This window comes from Typopeltis vanoorti, chromosome 7 (assembly GCF_054136105.1).
Source record: "Typopeltis vanoorti isolate ZY-2024b chromosome 7, IOZ_Tvanoo_1.0, whole genome shotgun sequence".
NCBI lineage: Eukaryota > Metazoa > Arthropoda > Arachnida > Uropygi > Thelyphonidae > Typopeltis > Typopeltis vanoorti.
Window position 1 is genome coordinate 3434956 of NC_143555.1, and position 26580 is coordinate 3461535.

Consider the following 26580-nt stretch of genomic DNA (forward strand, 5'->3'; position numbering starts at 1 on the left):
ATTGAAAGGATGGAAGGAGGACTTCTCTGAACAGTAATAGAAGGTAAAGTTCCTGGGAAAAGAGGAAGGGATAGACCAGCAATGAGGTGTGTGTGTGTGGAGTGACTGATCTTCAGAGATTTCAAGCCTCCAGAAAAGCATACAACAGGACTACATGGCAAGGCCTAGTGTGGCACATCACCGAGCATCGGAGTGACCATATGGCATCTGTGGATACCCAGTGAACATATAGAGATAGTTCTCCAGTACCAATATGCAAACATCTTTATTCTTCTACAATGTTGATACTATTAAAAAGGAAAAAGAAAACTTTTTACACAACTGACTAACATTTTTCACATCACATTCTAACTCACAAATTTGAATTTTTCATGAACCTAGAGACATTTTCTTTTAGTAAGCATGTTTCCTATGGAAAGGTTCATTTTTAACTGATTTTAGAATCATGAGTGTTTGGGTAAAGTGAGGAAGGAGGACCAAAGGACAGGCACCAGAAAGAGGAAGGTAGAGTAATAATGGTTACAAGGACAAGATTAGGTTATAAACCAGTCCATAATCCAATGCATGTGTCATAAAACTAACTCACTCCTTGTCTATGCCAAAAACTACCCATGCTATTAAGAATGTTTGGTAGTTTCCAAAATTTGTACACTATATCCATGTAGTGTCAACCTGGTTGGCTGCATGGTTAGCATATCCTCTCTCCAGCCAAAAGGTTGGAAGTTCGAATCCCAACTAGGGCATGGATGTTTGCGATTGTCTTTCACCTTCATATATTCATTTATACAAATAAACACACACACACACACACACACACACACACACCCCAATATAGAGTGGGTCACCATAGGAGAAGTAGACCCAACCTGCAACAGGAGAGGTCTTCACCCAGCAGTGGGGAAGATATAGACTGAATATAATCATAATCCATGTAGTATGCTCTTTATAAAAGTCGTGTAAATTATGTGTAAATTAAAATTATGCTTTTTTCTTATTACAGCCAAGCTCTTGTTATTTCTGTGCTCATTACAGCAAAGTCTGACTATGTATTTTACACTACAGGCCTCTCTTATACCAGAGCCTCAAAATACACTGCCATTTATATCCCGGTCTTCCTGCTAAACTACTCTTGTTGGCTTCAAATAATTAATTAATACAGGATTACTATGTCATCCTGAATCAACCAATTATCACTAATGAGTAACCTATGTTCTGGATGCTTCTGGCATTTGTATACATAAACTACAATATCTCCAGTATCCATCACAACTTGTGCTGTCTCTCCCAATCTCAGAACCTGAGGAGCTATACTGAATATCATTTGATCTTTCTTTTCTCACTAAATGGCTGCAAATCTGCATGCATACTCTTGTTCTCTCCTTAAACCTAGTTTAGCATTTTTTTGACCCTTGTTCTAGTACTGAGACTGCGTTTTGCAGTTTTTTGGTTGCCAATCTAAGTTGCAAGGAGCAGCCCATTACTGCAGTGCATTTGCACATAGGGTCATTGTGATAGTAATAACTGTGCATGAGAGAGCAGAGGTGATAGCATAGAGTCCTGTGGAATGCCTGCAGTGAAGTTGCATTCAGATGATCTAATTCCCTGTAACTTCACTCAGAGTTTGCAATCACTGAGTATGATTTAGTAAGTTTGACAAGTCCTAGTGGAAATTTAGCTACAGGAGTTGGAAAAGAAGCCCATTGTGCCATATTTTTTCAAATGCTTTGGCAATGACTAGGAAGATCACTCCTGTGTGTTGCTTCCAGTTGAACCTTACGCTAATATTTTCCACCAATTCTGAGAACTTGTTCTATGGAGTGGTTCTCTTGGAATCCAAATTGCTCATCTGGGATGATATTTAATTCTTTAGTAACTTTCTGCCATCTTATTAGTATTACCCTCACAGCTATTTTTCATAAGCAGGAAAGCAGGCTGATTAAGTAATAGTTTTGGGGGAAATGTGCTGCTTTTCCTGGTTTTAGGATTAAGATTACACCTGCTACTTTCTCATCATGCAGGAAAGTAGTGATATCTTAATATTGCATTCATAATAGCAATAATGTACATTGCAGAGGCTTTATGGCTTTATGTGGTAGGCATTTATGATTTTGTTAGAAATCCCACTTGGGCCTGGTGCTTTTCTATTCTTAAGTTTGGTGAAGATTTCACATACCTCAGCAGGTGATGTGAATTGGATGAGGTTAGGTTCTCTGTGCATTTCAGTGAACAGCATACTCAGGTGTGTATTTTACTGAAAGTCTAGATCTGCATGAGTATAGCTTGGACTATACTGCATCTCTACACTGTCAGCAAAGGGTTCAATTCTGTCTATATCACAGCAAACCAGACCATGTTCATCATGGATTGGTGGGAGAGGTCTCTGAATAGAGCTTTGGTTATTTTCTAGAGCATCTAGTTCCTCTGTGTTTAAGGACTGCAGTTTTGTCTCCCACTGTTCATTTTGATAGATTTTAAGCATATATTGGACTTCCTTTGTAGCCCTATTAAGCACTTGCTGATCTCCTGGAACCAGCATTCTGTGGTATTGGTGTCTGGCTCTGTTCTATTCATGGATCAGGTTTTTAACAAATCGGTCAGAGTTTGTGCATGGCACATCTGAAGCAGCAACAACTATTAATGCAGTTACTGTTTTTTTTGCCATCAATTTTTTGCTTTCGGTCAATGGCAGGAAATGGACCAGATTCATGTAGAGCGGTCATTAGTTTTGTCAAGTCGACAGTTAGGATCCAATCTGATATATTTTCATGTTGTAAGCCCAGTTGGAATAAAACTGGGTTGTGGTCAGAGCTAAGGTTGTCATTCACACTTATTTGGTATTGACAAGTGATTATTTTGAAAGTAGTTCAATATATAAAGGACATCAGGAAGTCCTGCCACATTGTAGTATGCGAGTTTTGGAGGTCCTATGATCACCATGTTCCTAGTGGCAGCAAAGTCAGAAGGTTCTACCATTTCGATTTGTAGTTCTGTTCCAGACTGTATGCTTAGTGTTCAGATCTCCTGCTATTAACACTGCTTCATTTGTGTCTAGAATTTCAGTCAAGATTGAAGTAATGCATAAGTAATACATTTCCCACGTAAGTAGTGAAAAGATGTATCACCTTGCTATTTAATTACTCTGGATCAGAGATAGATGTTAAAAGATTTTTCACTTGGTTAAATTGAAGATGTGCCCAGAAATTATATTCTTCATTTAATCCTTTATTTAAGTGTAAGCAAACAAAGTTTCAACAAAAACAAAATAAACCAGTGATGCTACCTAGAGTATACCAAGAAGCATGTTCATCCAAGACTATGATCTCCTTGATCATATCACCATACGATGGACACACAGGAAGATCAGTGAATAAACATATCTCTGAATATTACGATACATCCAGCTTAAGAAACCACACAAATTTGGCCAGGCAGAGCATGGAATTGAAAACACAAACAACAGGATCCAATCCTGAGAAAACACCAAACTATTACATAGATTTTATTATCATCATCCAGACTTCCATGGAGTCGAAAGACTCATCATGCAAGGTCGTTTTTAGTAAACAAAGTTTATCATACCACTCCAACTCATTGATTGTTCTTGCTCTAACCACTCTCTCAAGCAATGCATTCCACTGTTTAACCACCCTCCACCAAAGAAACCACTCCTCACCCTCTTGCTCACAGCATCCTTTCTTAACTTCGAGGGAGGGCCCCTTGTCACCGCTCCTTTCCGCCATTCCACCAAGTGAAAGAACTCCCTAATGTCTACCCTGTAACTGCCTCTCAACAGTTTAAGAGTCTTTATCATATCACCTCTCCTTCTATCCACCAAACTCTTCTATCTTCTATCCACCACATTCCCTCAGTCAATCCTCGTAACTGACATTGTACAGTCCTGAAACCATCTTTGTTATCTGCCTCTGTACCCTTTCCACAGTTAATTTATCCCCTTCAAATTCTGGGGACCAAATTTGAGAACAATAAGTGTGGTCTGCTCAGGGTCTTATACCATGGAATGATAACTCATCTCTACAGGTCAGCATCCTTCTCAGTATTGCAGAAATCCTCTGGGATACCTTGACCACCATTGCAATATGCTCCCTGAATTTCAGTTTTCTATCAATCACCCCCCCCAAGTCTCTTGTCTCCCCTACTTCTTCCAGTATAGCTCCTCCAATCTAGTATGCATCCTCCCATTGATGGATCCCAAACTTCAAGACCTTACATTTGCTGCATTAAACCGATATCCCCATTCATCTGCCCATCTGTCTAGTTTATTCAAATCCTCTTGCAGGGCTGCCACATCTGCACTATTACTGATAACCCTCATCAACTGCTCTTGTCACTTTATTATAAAAGGCAATCGTATTACTAAAGCAAGAGCTCCCCTTAACAAATCCACGTTGATTCTCAAGGATAACATTACCCTCATCTGCACATCTCTGTACATAGTCCCGCACTAATTTCTCCAAGACCTTGTCAACTACTGATGACACACAAACTGCCCTATAATTAGACACTTCCAGTCTGCTACTGTCCTTATGCAATGGCACTATCTTACCTTTTTTCCATTCCTTGGGTATCTTTCCTGCAGCCAGACTTTCATTGAGGGGTGCTTAAGGGTCAAAGCTGTATAACTGAGAGGAGACCTCCACATAGCCTTTAAAGGAATGTGGAGAACCGACCAAGGCTTCTGACCTAATGTCCAATCCTCACCTTCTCGTGGTGCACCCTGTTGGGTATCTATTTGGATACTGAACGAATGAGGATGGACTGGCAATTTGGGATTTAGCCAACCAAATTATATTCTTATTAGTTAAAACAAAATACAAAATGATGGTACAACATGACAAAATTTCATGCCAGCTGGGGCATCGCCCGGTTAAACAAGGCCTCCATTGTTTTCGCCAGGGAACCAGGGCAAACAGCAAAAAGTCAGCTACTGGAACAAATCTGAAAACACACCCCAACTCAACATCACCAGAGTTAAAGATCGGTACTATTAACATAAGAAGCCTGAATGGCAAAGAAATGGAGCTTGCGGAGGAATTAGATAAGTACCAGATCGACATAATAGGGGTGACTGAAACAAAACAGACAAAAACTGGTGAGATCTTTCTGAGCAATAAATACAAAATGTTATATACAGGCAATGACAATCAAGGAAAAGAAGGAGTAGCCATAGTATTCAACACAAAATACAAGAATCATCTTCTTGAATGGCAGCAGTGTCAAGTAGAGTGATTTGGGCAAATCAGAATGGAGAAGTGGACAATGAGACTTATTTGTGCCTATGATCCCACAGAAGGTTCTACTAAGATAGAAGTGGAGGAATTTTTTGAGTCTTTAGAGAAAGCTACTGACACAATGAAAAAGGAAAAGTAAGTCCTTGTTGGGAATCTAAATAGCAGAGTAGGAAGTGAATGTCAGACATACAAAAATGTTTTGGGAAAATTTGGAGAAAAGAGCAAAGCTAATAATAATGGCAAATACCTGTTGGATTTCTGCTCAGGACATGGACTGGTTATTACTAACACCATGTTCCAACATAAAAAGGTGCACAAATTCACATGGAGAGAAGAGGCAAGGAATAAGAAGAGTCTCATTGACTATGTTATTGTTGATAGTGGTGGTTTCTCCCTGGTGCAGGACACCAGAATGTACAGAGGATTTGAAATTGGAAGTGATCACTAATTAGTCTTGAGCAGGATAAAATTGAATTTCATATTGAAAAGAATAACATGTAAGAAAGTTTTAAAGCGAATAAAAGTTGAGCAGCTCTCAGATGTGAACTGTAGACTAAAATACACAAAGATTATTGAAGAAAAATGAAAGAGTTTGAGAACACAAACCAAACCTTGCAGATTCAGTGGCAAGCCTTGAAGAAAACCCTGATTGATTCAGCTAGAGAGGCATGTGGTGAAGTTGTCTGCAAGGATAGAAAAATTAGAACTCCATGGTGGACACAGGAAGTTAAAGAGGCAGTGAAGGAAAAGAAGAAAGCATATGAAACGTTTCTGGCAAATAAGTCAGCTTGTGCTCTTAGAGAATACAGAGACAAATGTAAGAAAGCTAAACAGTGTGTAAAACTAGTTAAACAAAAGTCATGGGAGGACTTTGGCAAGAACATAGAAAATAAATATCAAGCAGGTGGCAAAATATTCAGGAGGTTGTTGAAGAAGCTTAGGAATAGAGGAAAGAGTTCTGTAAGAGGAGTTAGAGATGATAAAGGTGACATGAAAACAGGAGAAAAAGATATCCTTGATGACCAGAAATGCTTAAGTATGGTGGTATAAAAGTCTTACAGTGGCTGCACTGCATAATTCAGAATGCCTGGACAGAGGGATGAATTCTAGACAATTGGAGTAGAGCTCTCATAGTACCCATATATAAAAAGGGAAATAAAACTGAATGTGAGAATTACAGAGATATATCCCTACTGAGTGTTCCTGGTAAGATATATGCAAGTATTCTTGAGAAATGGTTGAGAAGAATTGTGGAAGAAAAGCTTGGTGAAGAACAAGCTGGATTCTGGTCAAATAAACACTGTCAGGATCAGATCTTCACTTTACGACAAATAGTGGAGAAATCATGGGAATATAACAAATATCTGTATTTAAGTTTTGTCGACCTGGAAAAGGCATATGACAAAGTGCCAAGAGAGAGAAGCTAATCAATATGCTACAGTTATATGTCAATGGGGGCATTATATCAAGCAATGCTTAGTCTTTATTTGAGTTGTAAGTTAGCAGTTAGAATTGAAGGAAGCACAGGAAGATGGTTTAATGTTAATTCTGGTATGAGACAAGGATGTAGATTATCCCCTCTGTTATTCGTTATCTATATGGATCACATTATGAAGGAAAGTGGTATTAAACATGATATCAAAATTGGAGATGTTAATGTCAGCTCTTTGCTTTATGCATATGATGTTTTACTTCTAAATAAATCCGCTACAAGTCTGCAAGATTCTCTGACTAAATTGAATAACTGTTGTAATAGATATGGTATGAAGGGCAGCAATAAAAAGACAAAGACAATGAAAATAGGCAGAATCATTGAAAATGTCAACTGTGTTGTGAATGGAGAACCTGTGGAACAAGTAAAACATTTCAGCTACTTAGGCACAATTTTTAGTGTAGATGATAAATGAAATATAAAAATAGACAACAGAATCAGCAGAGCTGGTATGGTGGGAAGCCAATTGAATAAATGCATATGTAATAAGAGAGAAATTAGTCGGAACACTAAATTAGCTGTATACAAGACAGTGTTCAAACCAGTTTTAACTTATGGATCTGAGTCAGAAGTAAAACACTTGACCAAAGACTAGAGACTGCAGATATGAGAGTCCTGAGAAAGATTAGAGGAGTGAACAGATGGCATCAATGGCAATATCATATTAAAAACGATTATATCAGGAAAGAACTGGACATTGTCAGCATCCAGGAATGCATTATCAGAGCTAATCCAACCAACGTATAAGTCTTACCACTAGAATTAATCTCAGGTAGTATGGTCAGTTAAACAGAATGGGCGAGGAAAGATTAGCAAAACAAGTGTTCTCTGCCAAGTTGTCAGGAAAACGACCGAGAGGAAGACCAAGATATAGGTGGATTGATACAGTACAAAGTGCCTTAGACGATAGAAATATAAGATCTGGTAATGTTGGAGTCTTGACAAGTAACAGACTGATTTGGAGGAAAATTGTAGATAGGAAGTTAGTAATGTAAATTTTTCATGTAGTACTATCATATCCTGTATACCCCTTGAGGGTACATGGCAGGAATTTGATGATGAGACTTTCATTGAAAAGCCAGGTCAAAGGAGCTGTCAGTTCTTTAGCATATTCTCTGAAAACCCATAGTGAAATACCATCCAATGCTTTACTGGCAACCAGAGTACTTAGTATTTGGAACACAGTCTCCTCTTGCACCGCTAATCCTTGCACCTGCCCTACCCCTCTAGTATTAAAACCTTCTCCAGGATGAAATACTCCAATAAAGTACTCATTGAACAACTCCACTATGTGCTCTGCATCAGTCATTCTATTCCATTTTTATCCCACAATCATTTCTTCTCCTACTGGCCACATAGGTAAAAAAAATTTACTAGGATTTACTTTAGATCTTAGTACCAATCTCTTCTCATATTCCAGTTTTGCCTTCCTCACCATATTAGTCACTCTCCTGGCCTGAGTCTTATATTCATCATGCATCTGCTCCCCACCCCATCTCCTTATATTTCTTCCATAACCTTTTTTTCACCTGCAATTTTTGTTTGATATTGTTTGTCATCCACTTTACACCATATTGTGTCCTCTTCTTAACTCATGGAATACAGCTTACTATTGCTGCTAGCAAATATTCTTTCAAAATTTCTTAAGCACAAATGATATCCTGGCCTTCCAATTCCACCCTACATGGAACTACCCCAAGTTGATATCTAAGACTATTATAATCACTTGCCTTATAATTCCACATATGTTCCATTTTCTTTGATATACCTGCATGTCTATTCATCTTCCAAGTCAAAACCACATGATAACGTATGTCATTTATGTACAAATATGAACACTTTTACAAAAGAATGATTTACAGAGACTGATTTACCATCACTGAAGTTTAGTAAACTGATATTTTCAACTGTATTAAATAAGTTGTATCGTAAATAATTTATGTTTATTATCATTTTCAGTCCAATAGTTTAACTTATGAAACATACAACTGAATGTACAGAGGGTTTCTAAATTAACATGTGCACTCTACTGACAAATTTGTTACCGTTGTCATACTGACAATGTCTTACAACATGCAAGATGAAATATTTGTTCAATAAATAGTTTTCTGCTGTGGTAGAAGTGTGTTATATAATTATGGAAACTCCACAGGTCTCACTATACAAAACAAAATAGGGTGCCAGCCTGGGTGGCCAAGTGGTTAGCATATCTGATCTCCAGCCAAAAGGCTGCGGGTTCGAATCCTGCTGTGGGCATGGATGTTTGTGATTGTCTGTGGAAGTGGTCGGCAGTAGATGGCATTGGTGTAGTTGCGGTCAGTTGGTGGAGTGTGAATGGTCCACCATTCACACTCCACCAACCAAATGTAGAGTAGGCGCTCTCCCTCTATGAGTCTTTGGACTCCCTGTAGGTGAAAATAAAAATAATAATAATAATAATGTTATATAAATCATTAAACAGAAAACAGAATTAAGTCTTTATTATCAGAATGGACTTTAATTCTAAAAATAATTCAAAATTTTTAACACTTATGTTAACACTTATTACAAGCCTACTCACCCATTATTGGTTTAGTAAAAGATGCTGAAGATCCTGACTGAGCAAGATGATAATAATTTCCAACTGTAGAATCTTGTAACAGTTCTGTTATAATGGTCCTTCAGAATAAAAGTTTATCAAATAAATAGCAGTCTACCATTCAAAATAACAATCAAGAAAAAATAAATATAACTTTAAAAAATTATACAGAAGAGGTTCAAATACCACACCACTTTTCAGTTTTCATGCACACACACAAGAATGGAATAATGAAATTTTGATTAGATAATTCTTTATATCACACCCACATGATAAGCTGTAAAGTCTATAGTAAATAAATGACATATGTGAACTGGGAATAAGAGCTAAGTAATCAGCTGATATTCCTCTTAAGGCCAAATCTACTGGCTGTTACTTTTGTCCAACCCAGCTTCCACTTCTTTTATACTTGAATGATTGTTGCACTGTTACCCATAGGAAAAATCAATGAGTAACAATCAATCTTCCAACTTCTTGCTTTCCTCCAATTTGCATTGATGTACTTGGTCCTCCTGCTATTTAAAAATTACATTTCCTGCCAAAAGGAAATTAGATAAATCTTGACTAAACTGAATATCAAGTCTTCGTGGTCCCAACAAAATTTCTCCAGTTGGATAAATGCTTTGTGCTACAGAGCAAAATATTCTCCTTTATTTTGCTGATATCTTGAAGCTTAGAAATTAGCCCATACTTAACCCATTTGCAAGAATGGCAATAAATCTTTACCATGTTATCGAATTCCAGTTTCTCTCAATACAATTCTTTCTAAAGTAATAGAAAGAATTGTATTGAGAGATCACTATTAAAATAAAATTTAATAGCGATCTCCTGCCTAGAAACCTCCCTATCCCTGCAATCTGTATAAAAAGGGTGTGAGAAGCAGGTTCTTTGGATGTAGAGTGATCAGTGAATAGATTGCAATTCCTGAAAGTGTGGAGAGTTCAGAAACTGAGGATAGGTTTAAAACAGTTTGATCTTTTTAACAAATGTATGGATAACCCACAATGAGTCCTTTGACTCCATGGAGGTCAAATGTTAATAACAACAAAAACAGGCAGCATGGATTCTGCATTGCTAATCAACAGGAGATCTTGCTTGTGTCACTTACCTTTTAGACAAATGCCACAGAAAAGTTGAAGAAATCTCAAATGGTTGCTACTGATATCTTTAGCGCATTTCATAGCAATTGAGATTTAGTGCAAGGTTTGTCAAATGAGAGAGAAATGCATGTACTGTCATCTGCAAAATTTGTTTAATGGATTTGCAGTCTTCTGACTTCTGCAACTTGATTTCCAGCTTTTCTCCGGTCCACATACGTGTGATAGTGGATTGATCCTTATCCAGAGACTTTGCAACTAATACTGGATTTCTCCTGTTCCAGAAGACTGTGCTTTAACTTACTCTTCTTTTCATATATCAAAAATTTCTTCAGTTGACTGCAAATCCATTAAACAATTTTTGCGGATGACAGTGATTGATTTCTTTCTCATTTGACAAACCTTGCACTACACAAAACCTTCAACCCTAAATTCTGATCTCCAAACCCTTCTTCTGATATGAGGTTCTGATAATCTTGTTAACTTCAAATGCTGGTAAACCTAATCCTATCTTATTTCTCACCAGAAAAGAACTCTTTTTAGGATAATTCTACTTCCACTATTTTATGGCAAAAACATTAAATATTACCTTCTCAGCATCCAAGAAATTTTTTCTTTTGCTCAAAGCATTAAATTTATGCAAATTTATTAAACTGTTAAATATTGTTCCAACATTTGAGATGGTCTTCATAAGAGCTCTGTAAAAATACTTGACTCAGCACAAAAAAGGTAAAATCAAGTTCATTAAATTTCACAGCATAAGAGAGACATTTAAAGTTTGCCTCCATGCTGCAATTGGAAGAACAACAAAACATTGCACCCTTCAAATGGAAAAGATCTGTTCAATTCTCATTGTCGCAAGATTTTTATACACACACACACACACACACACACACACACACACGCACACACATATATATATAGGCTTTTCAATTGATAATGAGTTAGCTGATCTCATATGGAGGTAGCAGGGTTTTCCTCCCAGAAACTAATTTTTTTTTTTTATCCCACATACAGGCAAATCAACCTTATCTTATGATAAGTCCTTCAACTCCTTGGAGGTGTCATGTAATAATAATAAATGACCCATCTCTCACTTTACTGTTTTTTAAAGTCGGCATTCAGTTTCTGCTTCTTGTATTTTCTACAAATATTTCTAGATGGTCAACAGTAACTGGCATCATTACTTCCTCAATCTCCTTTAAATCTGTTAAAACATATGGTAGCTATTCAATACTCTTCCCAGATTAAATGCAAACTCACAGAATAATTTTTATTTTCTTCATTATTTCCTCCTACTGTAGATGTTCAAATCTAATGTTAACAGGTTTCTTTTCTCAAGCTTTCTGTTGATCTATAGTATTAATGTCTGTAAGTTTAACAACTTCTCACATGTAGAATTACCATTACATTAAAAAAAGGAATACAAGTAACTCTGTAGAAACTTCTGAGTCAATGTCCAAGACTTATCTTATGCAGAAGTGCTCCCCATGTTAGGATATTGCTCTGAACACAGAATGCCAGGGCAATCAGTATATTCAAATCCCACCCAAAGACAATTCATCTGTCCATGAATTTTTTTTTTTTTACTCCACTAACAAGTATAAGAAAACATCTTGCTTACTGGAAGCCTGAAGAAGCACTTTCCCAAATTACCTAATCTTAGCATACCATGGTACTAATGAGCAATGCCTTCTTGAAAAAGAGCAACAGGATTTATTTAGGTGATGGAATTAAGGAAAGAAAGGGGGAATAGCTATACTAATTTGAAGGTGAACTTATTTAATGGGAAGCAAACTAATTTCTGCCTGTTCCACTGAAGGTCAGAGTAGTGAAGAAGTAAAAGAATTTTGATTTCTGTGGGCAATTTATTATTAATGCTACTTCATTGCAGATTACACACAATAACCATTATTCAAGCAAAACAGCATACCTTCCCTCACATTCACTTAAAGTATTTAAGAGCAATGCTGGCAATCCATACCATCATTCACTACACTTTTAGCAAAAATTCTAATACTCAATGTTTCTAACTACACAAATTCTACGTGGGACACCTTATTCTCTCATATCTATCATTCAGATTAATATTTCTGCTGCCACCCTTTAAAACCCGTTAGTAATGTGTATCCACAAATTTATCTTCATAAGGAGCAATCAAAAGACCATTTTGTTGACTCACCTTGGATCCTTTCCACACACTTAAGATAAATTCACTGTGGAAAGGGTACAGAGGTGGATAACAAAGATGGTTTCAGGACTGTACAATGAGTTATGAGGATCGACTGAGGGAATATGGACTGCAGAGTTTGGTGGATATAAGGAGAGGAGATATGATCGAGACTTTTTAACTGTTGAGTGGCAGTTACAGGATAGACATTGGAGAGTTCTTTCACTTGGTGGAATGGTAGGAAGGAGCGATGACAAGGGGCCATCCCTGGAAGTTAAGAAAGGAGGCTGTGTGCAAGAGGGTGAGGAGTGGTTTCTTTGCATGGAGGGTGGTTGAATCTTGGAATGCATTGCCCGAGAGAATGGTTGAAGTGGGAACGGTCAATGGGTTCAAGGAGTGGTATGATAAACTTTGTGTTTCCTAAAAACGACCTCCCATGATGAGTCTTTTGACTCCATGGAGGCCTGGATAATAATAATCTCTGCCCAAGAAAGCAACGTGATCAAATCTGACCATATCAGTGCAAATGTGATTGCACCTAAGCTTTATAAAGGATAATAACTTCCTAATCTCTACTTGCAATGTGTTTTTTTTTTTTTTTTTTTTTTTTTTTTTTTTTTTTAAACAGCCAAGTGCATAATCCTTTGAGCTATTTTGCAATATGTCCTCTAAACTTTAGCTCTTTTCACTATTGTTCCCAGATCACTAACCAATTTCTTGCAGCCCAGTTCCATCAATTAAAACACAGGATTTAGTTTTATTCGTACCTGTACATGATATTGCACTGACACATTTAACTAACTTTCAGTGATTGAGTTTATTCGCACCCAAATCATTGGAATAAGTGAAACATAGTTGAATGAAGATGATATCGTAATGTGAATAGAAATGGACGAGTACGGTATTTTTCACGAGGACAGCAAGGGGAAGAAAGGAGGGGAGTGCTGCTGATAGCAGGGGAATTAAGTCCACATAAGGTAGATATGAAAGGGGGAAATAGTGGCAATGGTTTTGAGGCAGTGTGGTGTAACGTGGAGGATGAGAGAAGATATATTTTGTTGGATGTTGCTGGGAATGTGGAAGGTGGTGATGAAGAAATGTATAAACAACTTAGATTAGTGAACAAAGGAAGGGTAATTATTATGGGTGATTTTAATTATAGTGGTATATATTGGAATGAAGAGATATCATCTGGGAATAAGGAAAATGAATTTCTTGAGTTCTTGAGAGATAATTATCTCATGCAACATGTAAAGAAGGGCATGCGAGGATCAAGAGTTCTAAATCTCATCATTTCATCAAAGGATGTAATTGTTAGAGAAGGTTTCACATTTTCCTCCAGTTGGTGAAAGTGATCATGAAGTAATCATCTGTGTTATGGCTAGTCATATGCACACTTTTTGTGAGGAAAGGATATATGTGGAATTATAAGGCTGGTGATTATGACAAGCTTAGGAGACAGCTTGGAGCTATAACGTGGAACAAGGAGTTGAGTGGTAAGGAAATAAATGCTGCATGGGAAATGATAAAGAAACACATAACAGCATCAATGTACTACTGTATTCCGAAGGCCAAAAGGTTGAATAAGGTTGGTGTAAAATGGATGAATGTGGCACTTAAACATGAAATCTGGAAAAAGAAGGTATACTCTGGAGGAGGTACAAGATGAATAATGGTAATAATCAGTCACATGAAGAGTATAAAGAACAAGCCAGAGGAGTGACTCAGTAAGGAAAACAAAAGTAGGGTATGAGCAGAAATTGGCAAATCAGGCAAAGCAAAACCCTACAGAGTTTTTTTAGATATATCTCAAGCAGAAGGAAGAATGAACATGGTAAGATGAAGTTAAAGGATGAAAGTGGTAGAATGGTTACTGAAGAAGACACTGTTAACATATTTTGTGATCAATTTATAAGGGTATTCATCCTGATCAGGGTGGAATCATGAGGAACTTAAGTGTGGAAGACATAGGAGAGGATGGCTTAATTGTGAGTGAGCAAGAGGTATTTGAGGAAATAAATAAACTTGATGTCAATAAGGCAATAGGATTTGATGAGATATTAACATGCATCTGAAGGGAATGTTCCAGGGAATTGGCAGTAGCATTGGCATGCTTGTTTAATAAGAGTCTTACAACAGCACAGGTTCCAAGGGAGTAGAAGGATGGTAAAATTGTTCCACTGCATAAAGGTGGTGATAAGGCTGTAACTTCAAATTATAAGCCAGTCTGTATATCTGAAGTGGTGAAGGTCCTGAAGAGATTGGTGAGAAGTAGGATACAGAAATGGGTTGATAACAGCAGAGTATTCTCTGTGGTTATCAGCATGTGGAAATCATGTTTCACTAACTTACTTATGTACTATAACAAAGTGACAAATACCTCAGACAGCAGAGATGCATATACAGTGGTGTACTTAGATTTTGCAAAGGCTTTTGATAGACTGCCACATGATAAGCTCTTAAATAAATTGAAACAGATGGTATTGGATAACAGACTTCTGAGTTGGATCAGTGACTGGCTATCAGATAGGTATCAGAAAGTTGTACATGGGGGTGCAGTATCCCGAAAGAGAAAGGTAACTGGTGGTGTGCTGCAGGGGTCAGTTTTGGGGACATTGTTGTTCAATTTGTATGTTAATGATATTGGGTTGGGTTTAATTAGTGATATCCAGCTGTTTGCTGATGATGCAAAACTGGGGAGAGTAATGCAGAGTCAAGCGGATGTTATTGTCCTACAAGACATTTGAATAGATTGCATTAATGGGCAGGTAAGTAGAACTGTCAGTTCAATGTTGCAAAGTGTAAGTCTTTGAGATTTGGTAAGCAATGATGGGATGCAAAGTTATACACTTGGTGGGGAAACTTTAATGGAAGTAGAGGAGATGAGAGCTCTAGGAGTGATGGTGGACAAGAACCTGAAATTCAGGGGCCACATTGCACAAGTTGTGAAGACATCGCATCGGATAATGGCAATGATGCAGAGGACCCTGACATGCAGAAATAGAGAGGTTATCATTCCATTGTATAAGGCCTTGATCAGGCCTCGTATGGATTGTTGTGCTCAGATTTGGTCGCTGGGTTTTCATGGTGACGAGGATATGTTGGAAAGGATCCAAAAAAGATGGAAGTTTATTTTGCACTTGGTTAGATTATAATAAATTTAGTTTAATCCTTTATCCAAGGATTAAACTAAATTTATTATAAGTTTAATCCTTTGTAAGCAAACAAAGTTTGCACCTGAAAATATCTTAGGTAAGGTGGTACACATCCCTTCGCAACTTGTAGCAAAGGTGGATCAGGCTCTCATCATTCCTTGTCTCAGTATCTCCCATAATTCAAAGCACATCTCCTTGCAGACATGTATACTGCTATGCATTAAGGGAAGGGCCACTACCCAGACTGGTTTCGACTTTTATTGCGGTCTTGTCAGTGGGAGGCAGACCAGAGTGGTGATACTAAGCCAGAAGCAATAGAGAGGTCATATTTACCTATACGAGTTAACAACCTGTGTACCACCTTATTAAATTATTCTGGATCCAGACGAAACCGGTCTGGGTAGTGGCCCTTCCCTTAATGCATAGCAGTATACATGTCTGCAAGGAGATGTGCTTTGCATTATGGGAGATACTGAGACAAGGAGTGATGAGAACTTGATCCACCTTTGCTACAAGTTGTCAAGGGATGTACCACCTTACCTCAGTCCTGAAGATATTTTCAGGAGCAAACTTTGTTTGCTTACACTTGGATAAAGGATTAAACTAAATTTATTATGGTCCAAAGAAGATTCAGAAAGATAGTCAGGTCTTTGGAATGTGGAGTACAAGGACAGATTGAGAGAATGTAAGTTGCAGAGACTAGTGAATAGGAGGAAGAGGAGGGATATGATTGAGACGTATAAGCTAGTCAGGGGTTGTTATCAGGTCGACATGGAAGAAATTTTTCATAGAATGGGAGAGGGGAATAGAAAAAGGGGCCATCATTGGAAACTGTATAGGGAGGGTGTGAGCAGAGGAGTGAGGAGTAGGTTCTTTGCATGGAGGGTGGTTGGTGAGTGGAACGCATTGCCTGAGTGAGTTGTGAGTGTAGACATATTGAATCAGTTTAAGGCACAGTTGGATGAGCATTGTGTGCAAAGTGTGACCTCCCACGATGAGTCTCTGACTCCATGGAGGGCAAATGTTTAATAATAATAATAAACTAATATCCTTTTCCTAAATTATCTTTTTTTTTACTACTGTCTTGCTCCTTCATATTTCCCTTTCTCACTTTTCTCTGCAATACTACTTTCCAGATACTTCTCTAATTATATGTTTGCATTTTTTTTATGCCATATGAGCATGATATTTCATTGCTAGAAATGTCTCATTCTCCCCATCCCTATGCCTATCATCTTTCTTCCAGCTCATACCACCATTGAAAAGGTGGCATACCGTTTGCAACTCCTATAGGTAGAGATGACCTTGCTGCCTGATATCTCCACTTGGGCCTGGCTCCCACTGAAGAGACCTCAAATAAAGGTTGAAACTAGTCTGGGTAATGGCCCTTCCCTTAATGCATAATATTATACATATCTGCAAAGAGATGTGTTTTGCATTATGGGAGATACTGAGATAGGAGTGATGTTATCTTGCTCCACCTTTGCAACGAGTTGCTTGGTGTTGTAATACCTTACCCCAGTCCTGAAGATACTTTCAGGCGCAAACTTTGTTTGCTCACACTTGGATCAAGGATTAAACTAAATTTATCATACTACCATTATTTGTATTTTATTCATTTACACCCAACCATCAGTGCTCTAATCTAATACACACGTTTATGTGCCTTTGTCATAGCAAAATAGCGGTTCATGTTGATAAACTTCTGAAAATTAATCAAACTTAAAAAATTATGGGGAAATTTAGAGAAAATGGCAAAGCTAATAACAATAGCAGGTATTTAATTGATTTTTTATTCAGGGCTAGTTATCATTAACATCATGTTGCAACATGAACATACATAAATTCACATGGAGAACATATAAAAGAAACAAGAAATGTCTTAATGATTACAATGTTGTTAACAGGCAAAAATCTTATATTGATTTAGGATATAACATACAGGACTTAGATGGTTTTACACCAACCAAAAATTATTAGCTCATTTTAAACATGATAAAACATGTTAACAATTCTTATGGCAAAATTATGTTTTTTTTTTAAATTTTTTAACCATGTTTAGAATAATAACTAATTTAAATTAAAATAAATATATATAAATAAATAAATAAAATTAACTTATTTTATAATTAAATCTATCATATTTAATTCTAGAGTATGACTAGTTGTGAGAGAGATTATTATGGAAGAAAATACCGAAGTGGGCATGAAAAACGAAAGCAAGAAAAAGAAACGGCTGAGGAACATCAAAGAAATTCACTGTTTAAATTTATGAAGTTGAACTCATATTTGTTCTGATATATCAGTTGATAACGGGAGTTCTGAAATAACTTCGGCTTCAACATTAATTAATAATGAGAGTTCTGAATACTCAAAAGGAAGCAGAGAACATGACACGCTTGGTCAAACAATGAGTATTAAAGATCCTAAAACTGAGACACCAGAGGAAGGTGAACTATTGATGATCCAGGAACATGGCCCAAAAAATTTGAACAACGCAACACTAACACAAATTGTACAACATGGTCCACCATCTCCTCCGACTGAAAATGATTTTCCAAAAAGATGACAACAAGAGGTGTTTTTCCACAGCTCACTATGTTAGGACAATTGCAAATGGAGAGAAGCAAAACAGAAGATGGCTGGTATATTCAAACTCTTCCAAATCTATTTTTTGTTTTTGTTGCAAATTATTTTCTTCTGATGATAATTTTTTTTATCTAATAATGGCTTTTCTGATTGGCGACATGTAAGCGAAAGATTAAAGTCGCACAAACGAAATCCAGTGCACATGAAATGCATGTATTCATGGACACAAATGGAATCTAATTTAAAAAAATCACAATACAATTGATCAGGCAAATCAAAATGTCATAAAATTTGAAGCAGAACAGTTAAGAATTGTTTTAAGACGAATAGTAGCAGCAATTCTTTATTTATCCGAACATAATTTAGCTTTTAGCAGTAATTTTAATATTTTGTACACAGCCCATAATTGTAATTTTTTTTGGAATCATAGAATTAATTGCAGAATTTCATCCACTTTTAAAAGATCATTTAATGCGATGTTCGTAGAAAAAAATTATAGGTAAGAAATAAAATTCTTATCTATAACCCATTGTGCAAAATGAATTAATTGTTGATATGGGAACGACAGGCAAAGTGCTATTCAATAATTTGATCGTACTCCTCGTGTTAGTCATTAGGAGCAAATTCCAGTAATTTTTAGATTTTTACATATATTTCAAACAAATATTGAAATTCATGAACACTTTTTGATGTTTTTAACAACTAATGACACTACTGGTAAAGGTATATATGAAAATATAAAATCACTTTTGAATAAATTAAATCTTAAATTGTCAGATTGTAGAGGGTAAGGGTATGATAATGGAGTGAATATGAAAGGAGTATATAAGGGAGTCCATGCTCACATTTTAAATGAAAACGAAAAGGCATTTTATACTCCTTGTGCCTGTTATAATTTATTTTTTTTTTATTATTCCTGATACCTCCAAGGAGTCTGAAGACTCATCACGGGAGGACATCTACAACTGTCTCTACACCTAACCGCTACTACGAATCATCTCCATCAACGCCATCTACCGCCCACCTCCAACACCACCACAACTAGTAATTTTGTCTGTAAATTGCGTGTGTTCTGAAGGGCCGATTTGTATGTATGCGGGATGAAAAACCCGAGTTTCCGGGAGAAAAAACCCTGCTACCTCCGTATGAGATCGGCTAACTCACCTTCGAATTGAAATCGACCAGATAAAGATTCCTCCCGTCGCGACGAGAATCGAACTTAGGCCTATTCCAATCGAAGGGCGCAATGTACCGTCGTTCTTCCAATTGCGCTACGGAGGCAAAAATTTCCTCTAGTCGCCGACTAGACTCAAAACCAAGACTTCCTTCGTGCGGCCTAGCGCGGTGGTGTGCAAACGCCACATCCACTGAGCTACACAGGCTCTCTAATTTCTAAAATCTAATTTAAATTTGATTTTAGGGGATATAACAAAATCAATCATAGCAATAATTTTTTTTAATGTTATACAAAAAATAGACATTATTTGCTGCCTCAACTTCACGTTGGGACATATTAAAAAAATTTGTTAAACAATTAACTCCAAAACCGTTATGTAATACAAGATGGGAATGTAGAATAGAATCAGTTAGATCTGTACGTTTTCAAATTCCAGAATTTTTAAATGCACTAAAAGAATTATTTAAAACTGCATCAAATAATACTATCAAAGTAGAAGTGGTTTCAATATATGAACAAACAGATTCATTTGAGTTTATACTAAGCCTTGTAATTTGGTATGAGCTTTTGTCAAAAGTTAATTTAATAAGTAAAGTATTACAAAATGCAAAAATTCCCATAGACGTAGCAACTAAGCATATTAAAGAGTTAGTGCAGTACTTTGAAGAGCAGAGAATATCAGGATTTGATAGCTGTTTTGAGATTGCTAAAGAACTGTCAAATCTATTAGAAATAGAAATTGAATTTAAAGAAAGTCGAGTACGTCAAAGAAAAGTATTTTTTTATTATAAAATACCTGATGAATCACACATAGGTGATAAAGATAATTTTAGGATAAATTTCTTTTTTTTTTTTGTAATTTTAGATACTGCTCTCAATCTGTCAAAAAAGATTTGAATTGTATGAAATTCACCAAAAATCATTTGGATTTCTTTATGATATGAAATTAATAAGAAAAATGACAGAAAATGAATTAAAATTTTACTGCAAACAGCTGTATCAAAAATTAAATACAGATATTGATGAATCTGAATTTTATAATGTATTAATTATTTTTAGAAATATTGTTCCATAAGATGCACCTATTAATATTTTAAAATTCATAATTGCAAATAATTTGTCGGATATTTATCCAAATATTACTACGGCATTTAAAATATTATTGACCAGTCCAGTTACGTCAGGAAAATGACCTTTTGGAAAATGGTAATTTTCCAAATTAAAATTAATAAAAACCTATTTGCGATCTTCTATGTCTCAAGAACGTTTGTCGTTCCTGGCAAGAATATCTAGAGCAAGAAATTACAAAAAAATTGAATTTTGATAGCATTATAAATGATTTTATTGATAAGCACATTAGGTTAAATAAAATTTAATATATTAAGATTTCTTTTAAATCTTATAAGTTATTATACATATATTTCATTCTTTATAGTAAAAATGGATAATTTTTTCATATTTTTATATTATTATTTATATTATTAAATAAATTATTGTTCTGGTTTATATGATGTGTACTTACATAATAAAATAATATATGTAAAAAATTTTTTTAATTAATTTTTTCCCTTTACTTAAATTGATGCTAAAGAGCATATTTGTTTATTTATGTGCATAAATATTTTTCATATTTGATTTAATTAATTAACAAGACATTCTTCCATTTAAAATTTCGATAAATGTTACTAACTTTCATGGGCCCCACTTTTCCATTTCGCACAGGGCCCTGCAAAATGTAGAAACGGCCCTGCATGTAGGCAGATTGCCAGGAAGAGGAGGTTGTACTTTAGCACAACCTCCTCCTCCTCCTAACAAACCCAAATTGTTCATCATAAAGAATACTGCTATTATTAACCTATTTCTGACTCCTAGTCCTCACCATCTTCTCTACCACCTTAACTCCAGACACAAAGATTGGCCTATAATTTGTAGCCTTAGTCTTATTCCTCCCATTGATAAAGTGGAACAATTGTTTCATGCCTTCCAATTCCACTGGGACTCATCCTGTTACAAGACTCATGTTAAACAGGTGTGCGCCAAAAGGTGGCGTTAATTCTTGAGCATTCCTTCGGGATGTCTCATTCACCATTAGTCCCTCTTCCACCATACCTGCTACACTCAGGTTCTCATGATGGTTGCCTTCATGAGATGCACTGATAAATTTCTCATTGAATACTTCAAGTATATCATCAGCATCTGTTACGAATCTGCTAGTGTCATCAACAGCATCATTTATCGATAGGTTTTTTTTCTTAGCTTCAATGGATAATTTCTTTTCATACTCCACTTCTGCTGTCTTTACCATCTGTGTCACCTTCCGCCTGCTCTTTGTACTTTTCATGTAAATGATTATTATTAACATTCATCTTGTGTTATCTCCACAGTGCCTTCTTTCAGATTTCATAATTGATCTCTTCAGTCATCCATCCATTTCCCTCCTCCCTTATTTAGCCTTTTCATTGCTGCTGTCAAATAGCCCTTGATCAATGCCTAAGCAGCATCTCTCTCCTTTTCACCCAACACCTCTTTCTATATATATATATATATATATATATATATATATATATATGCTATAGCTCCTAAGTTTTACATCATCGACAACATTGTAGTTCCACATATACCCCATTTTCACAGAAGTTCTCATATACAACCCAGGTGATCACTTTATGGTCACTCTCGCCAACCAGGAGAAGATCAGACTCCATTCACAATCACATCCTCTGATATAATCAGATCTAAGACTCTTAACCTTCATGTGTCTTCCATTATATACTACTTAAGACTGTTGTTCTTTAAGAACAAGAAATTCGTTCTCCTTATTTCCTGCTGGTATCTCTTCATTCCAATCAATATTGTTGTTATTGAATCACTCATAACAATCACTCTTCCCTTGGTCACTAACCAAGTTACCTATACACTGCATCAACTTTTCCACATTCCCTGGCCTGTAGCAACACCCAGCCAAATATTTCATTCTATCAACCTCCACCTCACACCATACTACTTAAAAACCACTACCATATTTTTCCCCCCTAATATCTCAACATTGTATGGACATAATTCTGGCTATCATCAGCAGAACTCCCTCCTCTCCCTTCTTGCCTTTCCTATCCTCATGAAAAACATCATATTCTTCCATTTCTATTCCCATCAAGATATCATTCTCATCCAACCATGTTTCTCTTATTTCAGCTATTTTGGGGCAAACTCAATGCAACAATTTAATCTTCCTTATTTCTGATACTTCTGGCATTTGTAAATAAGTATAATCATTTATTTCTTAGCCTATAACCATACCCATGTTACCCCTCATCTGCAACTTCTCCACATTTGCTGTTGTTTGCTGACCCTTACCCTCTAATACTGTCCCCAGACTCAACTACCTACCGTGTATTCCAGGCCATTCCATTCCCGTGCTGACCATCTCCATAAAAGCATTCATTACTGCTTTCAGAATTTGATCTCCTTACACTGTATCTACCTGATCTCCCTGGCCCACCACATTTTCCTGTTCTCACATTCTCATCTCCATTCACAATAGTCTCACTTAGTCCACTCTCCTGCTCATTGATATCATCTGACTTCTGCTGATACCTTGTTTGCATTGCTAATTATACTTCCTTCCAAGTGACTCCTCCAAAACCATTCAGAGGCAGTCCATTACTCTTATAGTTTCATTCATCCTGCAAACTCATCTCACACATTCACAAACTATACTTTCTGATCACACATTTCTGCTACCATTCCATTCAAGACCATTGCCCTCTGCCTCAACTCTTCATTATCATGCCTGGGCAACACGCAAACTACTCTTGCTACCACACTGCTGTCTTTCACTCTCCTCAATAATCTCTTAATATCAATTCTCACATTCTCCCCATGCCTAATCAAATCATTCATTCCAACCATAAACTCCCTTGCAAGCTTGCTTCTCATGTCCAGTGCCTCAATCATACTGTTCATCCTCCTTTCTGGAAAACAGACCTTGTGTATCCTCTCATATACCACATCTTTCATAATAGAATCCCTGTATAGTGGTACTCTTGAGTCATTTTTTTTCCCACTATCTTTCATTTTATTCTTTCACGCTCGTCCGTTCATATCCACTATGTCTGATTTCATTTTTAACAGAGGCGAGGAGATGAGTCCTCTCCTCTCAGTAAGTGATTGCAATACTGTGCAAGTCTTCTCTTAGAGAAGAATGCTCTTCCTCCAACCACTCCTAATCTCAAGTCCTTTGGCACTTCAAAAGCACCAAGTGGGACAATCTCTAGAATTTCTACTCTTCCTTTCCATGTCTGACTATTGCTTCCACTCTTTTGACCAAAACACCTGCTCCAAGCAAGCCACAGAAATTATCCTCACTAACATGACGACCTTCATTTTACATTTTCTTCCCAAAATTCTCATTCACTTTCTGATCCCAAGAAGCAGTTGAAATAAAAAATGCAGCTTACTGCAGGTGGCTTCCATCGAGAAGCCCAGCTTTATACACTGCCTATGCTGAAGCACACAATAAATGCAAAACAATTATCAGCAAATCTAATCTAAAGATAAAGGCCAACAACAGAAACTACCTCCTATTCTTATGGAAAGCATGTCTTCTTAAACCATTGAATGCAACTTTTGCTCACCTGCATTTCCACCTCTCTACCATATACCTCCTGTGATATGACAACAAAAAGACATCAGAAAAATATTAAACAATTTGGACACTAAAAAGTCTTTTAGTCCTGATGGCATCTCCCCAATGGTACTGAAAAATGGTACACACTCTAGAGCTAACATCTGTTCTGTACTGCTATCCTGTATCTTTGCAATTATCTTTACTTAGATTGTTTCCACACTTATCCCAAAGTGTGGAAACAATCATATCATATATCCTGCGTATGTATTCTAGAAAAAGGAGAACAGAAGTCTACCATCAAACTACCGACCAACTGTCATCAATGTAATCCTCTCCCAAATAATGGAGAAAGTCATCAACTTCTAAACTATCTAAAAGCTCACCAGTTTATCATCACCACCAGTATGGATTCTACCATTCAAGACTGACTGCTGACCCTTAACCTACACACACACCACCGGATACATGCAATGGAAAGGTGTGGAGAAATGTGCACTATCATTATTGACATTTCCTTGTTCTTGACTGCATCAGGCATTAAGACTTGCTAAGCAAATTGCCATCCTTGTGTCTACCTGCCACCCTCAGTTGCTAGCTTTCTCTCTAATCATTCACTGTGTGTTATGGTGGATAGCTTGTCTTCAAGTTTTCTACCAATGCAGGAATGCCTCAGGGGTCTGTTATATCACTTATCCTCTTTCTACTACATAAATAGCCTACTCTCAATCATCACTGATCCTATTCAGTGTTTTGTTGATGATAGTACTCTCCATTCCATTCACCTTATTCCTTTGACAAACCATGTAGTACACAGATATCTCACTCTTCAAAATCATCTGCAACCAATGCCTTAAACAATGATCACCATAACATCTTTCAATAGGGAGAGGACAAGCTGTGCCCACCACAGTGGACATGGATGTTGATTTGAATAAGCTGAAAAGGTGGGCAAATAAATGAGGATATCAGATAAATGCAAATAAATGTAATGTTTGAAGTTGAGATCCAGAGATGGGATCCTTCATACTCACTTGGTGAAGTTACACTGGAAGAAGTGGAGGAAGTAAGGGATGGTGGGATGATTGCTGATAAAAATTTGAAGTTCAGAGGACATACTAAATTTGAAGTTCAGAGGTTGTGAAGACATCTCAGAAAATTGCTAAAATATTGAGGAGAACATGGACCATGAAAGATAAGGGTAGTAATCCAATTCTATAAAGCTTTGATCATACCACATCTAGATATCTATGCTCAGATCTGGTCACCAGGATTTGAAAGGGATGAAGTAACCTTGGAGAGGGTGCAGAGATGGATAACAAAAATTATATCAGGACTGCACAATGTTGGTTATGAGGACATGCTGACCACACAGTTTAGTGGATAGAAGACAGAATATTATTATTATTATTGACACACATTCAAGCTGTTGAAGGGTTATTATTGAGTTAACACCAAAGAGTTTTCATATGATAGGAGGGGAAAAGACCAAAGAAAAAGGGCCAGCCTTGGAAGTTGCAGAAGGAAGTATTGAGTAAAAGGGTAGAAATAAGTTTTTTTAACATGGAGTGGTAAGAGCATGGAATGCATTGCCTGAGAGAGTGGTGAAAGTGCAAAAACAGTGGATAAGTTTAAGGAGTGGTATGGATATTGTATTGACTAGTACTGACCTCCCATGATGAGTCTTGTGATTCCATGGAAGTTAAGAAAATAATGAGATAAGGCTAACTCACCTTCAAATTGAAAGCACTTATAAAGGTTCTCTTCATCCTAGATAGAATTCAAATCCAGGAATTTCCAATCAAAATCACTGTTGATACCAACCGGTGGGGAGTTCTTTTGATAACAATTCTTTCAATATGAGTGCAGTTGAAGGAATTATGGGAAGATATTAGTTGAAAATGGTTGCATAACCATATGCATCAACTAATATCTTCCTATAACTAGGATATGTAGGTGAGGTTTGTAATGAAATGCATTTCATACTCATAGGGACTGACCAGTAAGCAGGACATTTACAACTTAAGTAAACTTGATGTCAATAAGGAATAGAATTAAACATTACTTAAGAGTGCATATCTTAAAGTAAGATTCTAGTAAGTTAATGACAACTTTGATTATCTTGTTTAATATATTTTGCTAACTGTAATATGAGCACAGAGAGAGAGAGCACGCAAAAAAGGATTGGTTACAGCATTCAAAATATTATCTGAAGAATAAGTCATACTTTCATATGTCTTAGTTACAGCTGAGTGAACATGAAACAACACTATTAAAGACACCAAAAAATTATATACTTGGATAAAGGATTGAACCAAGTATATAATTTCTTGGTATCTTTAGTTTATAGTATAACCAAGTGGAAAAACTTCCAGCGACAACACTATTCAAGTGCCAAGAACTGCTTCAAGCTGCCTTCTCATTCAATGACAATTACCTGCCTTATTGT

General features: G+C 36.6%; 1 protein-coding gene across 1 annotated transcript in view; it reads right to left on the reverse strand.

Annotated features, from left to right (window-relative positions):
- The window catches only part of LOC150104452 (microsomal triglyceride transfer protein large subunit-like), a 278438-nt gene that overhangs the window by 97741 nt on the left and 154117 nt on the right, over positions 1-26580 (reverse strand). Inside the window, exon 13 of the mRNA XM_090395154.1 lies at positions 9302-9399. Within this exon, the coding sequence (XP_090251280.1) occupies positions 9302-9399 (98 nt within the window). The remainder of the gene's footprint in view (positions 1-9301; positions 9400-26580) is intronic.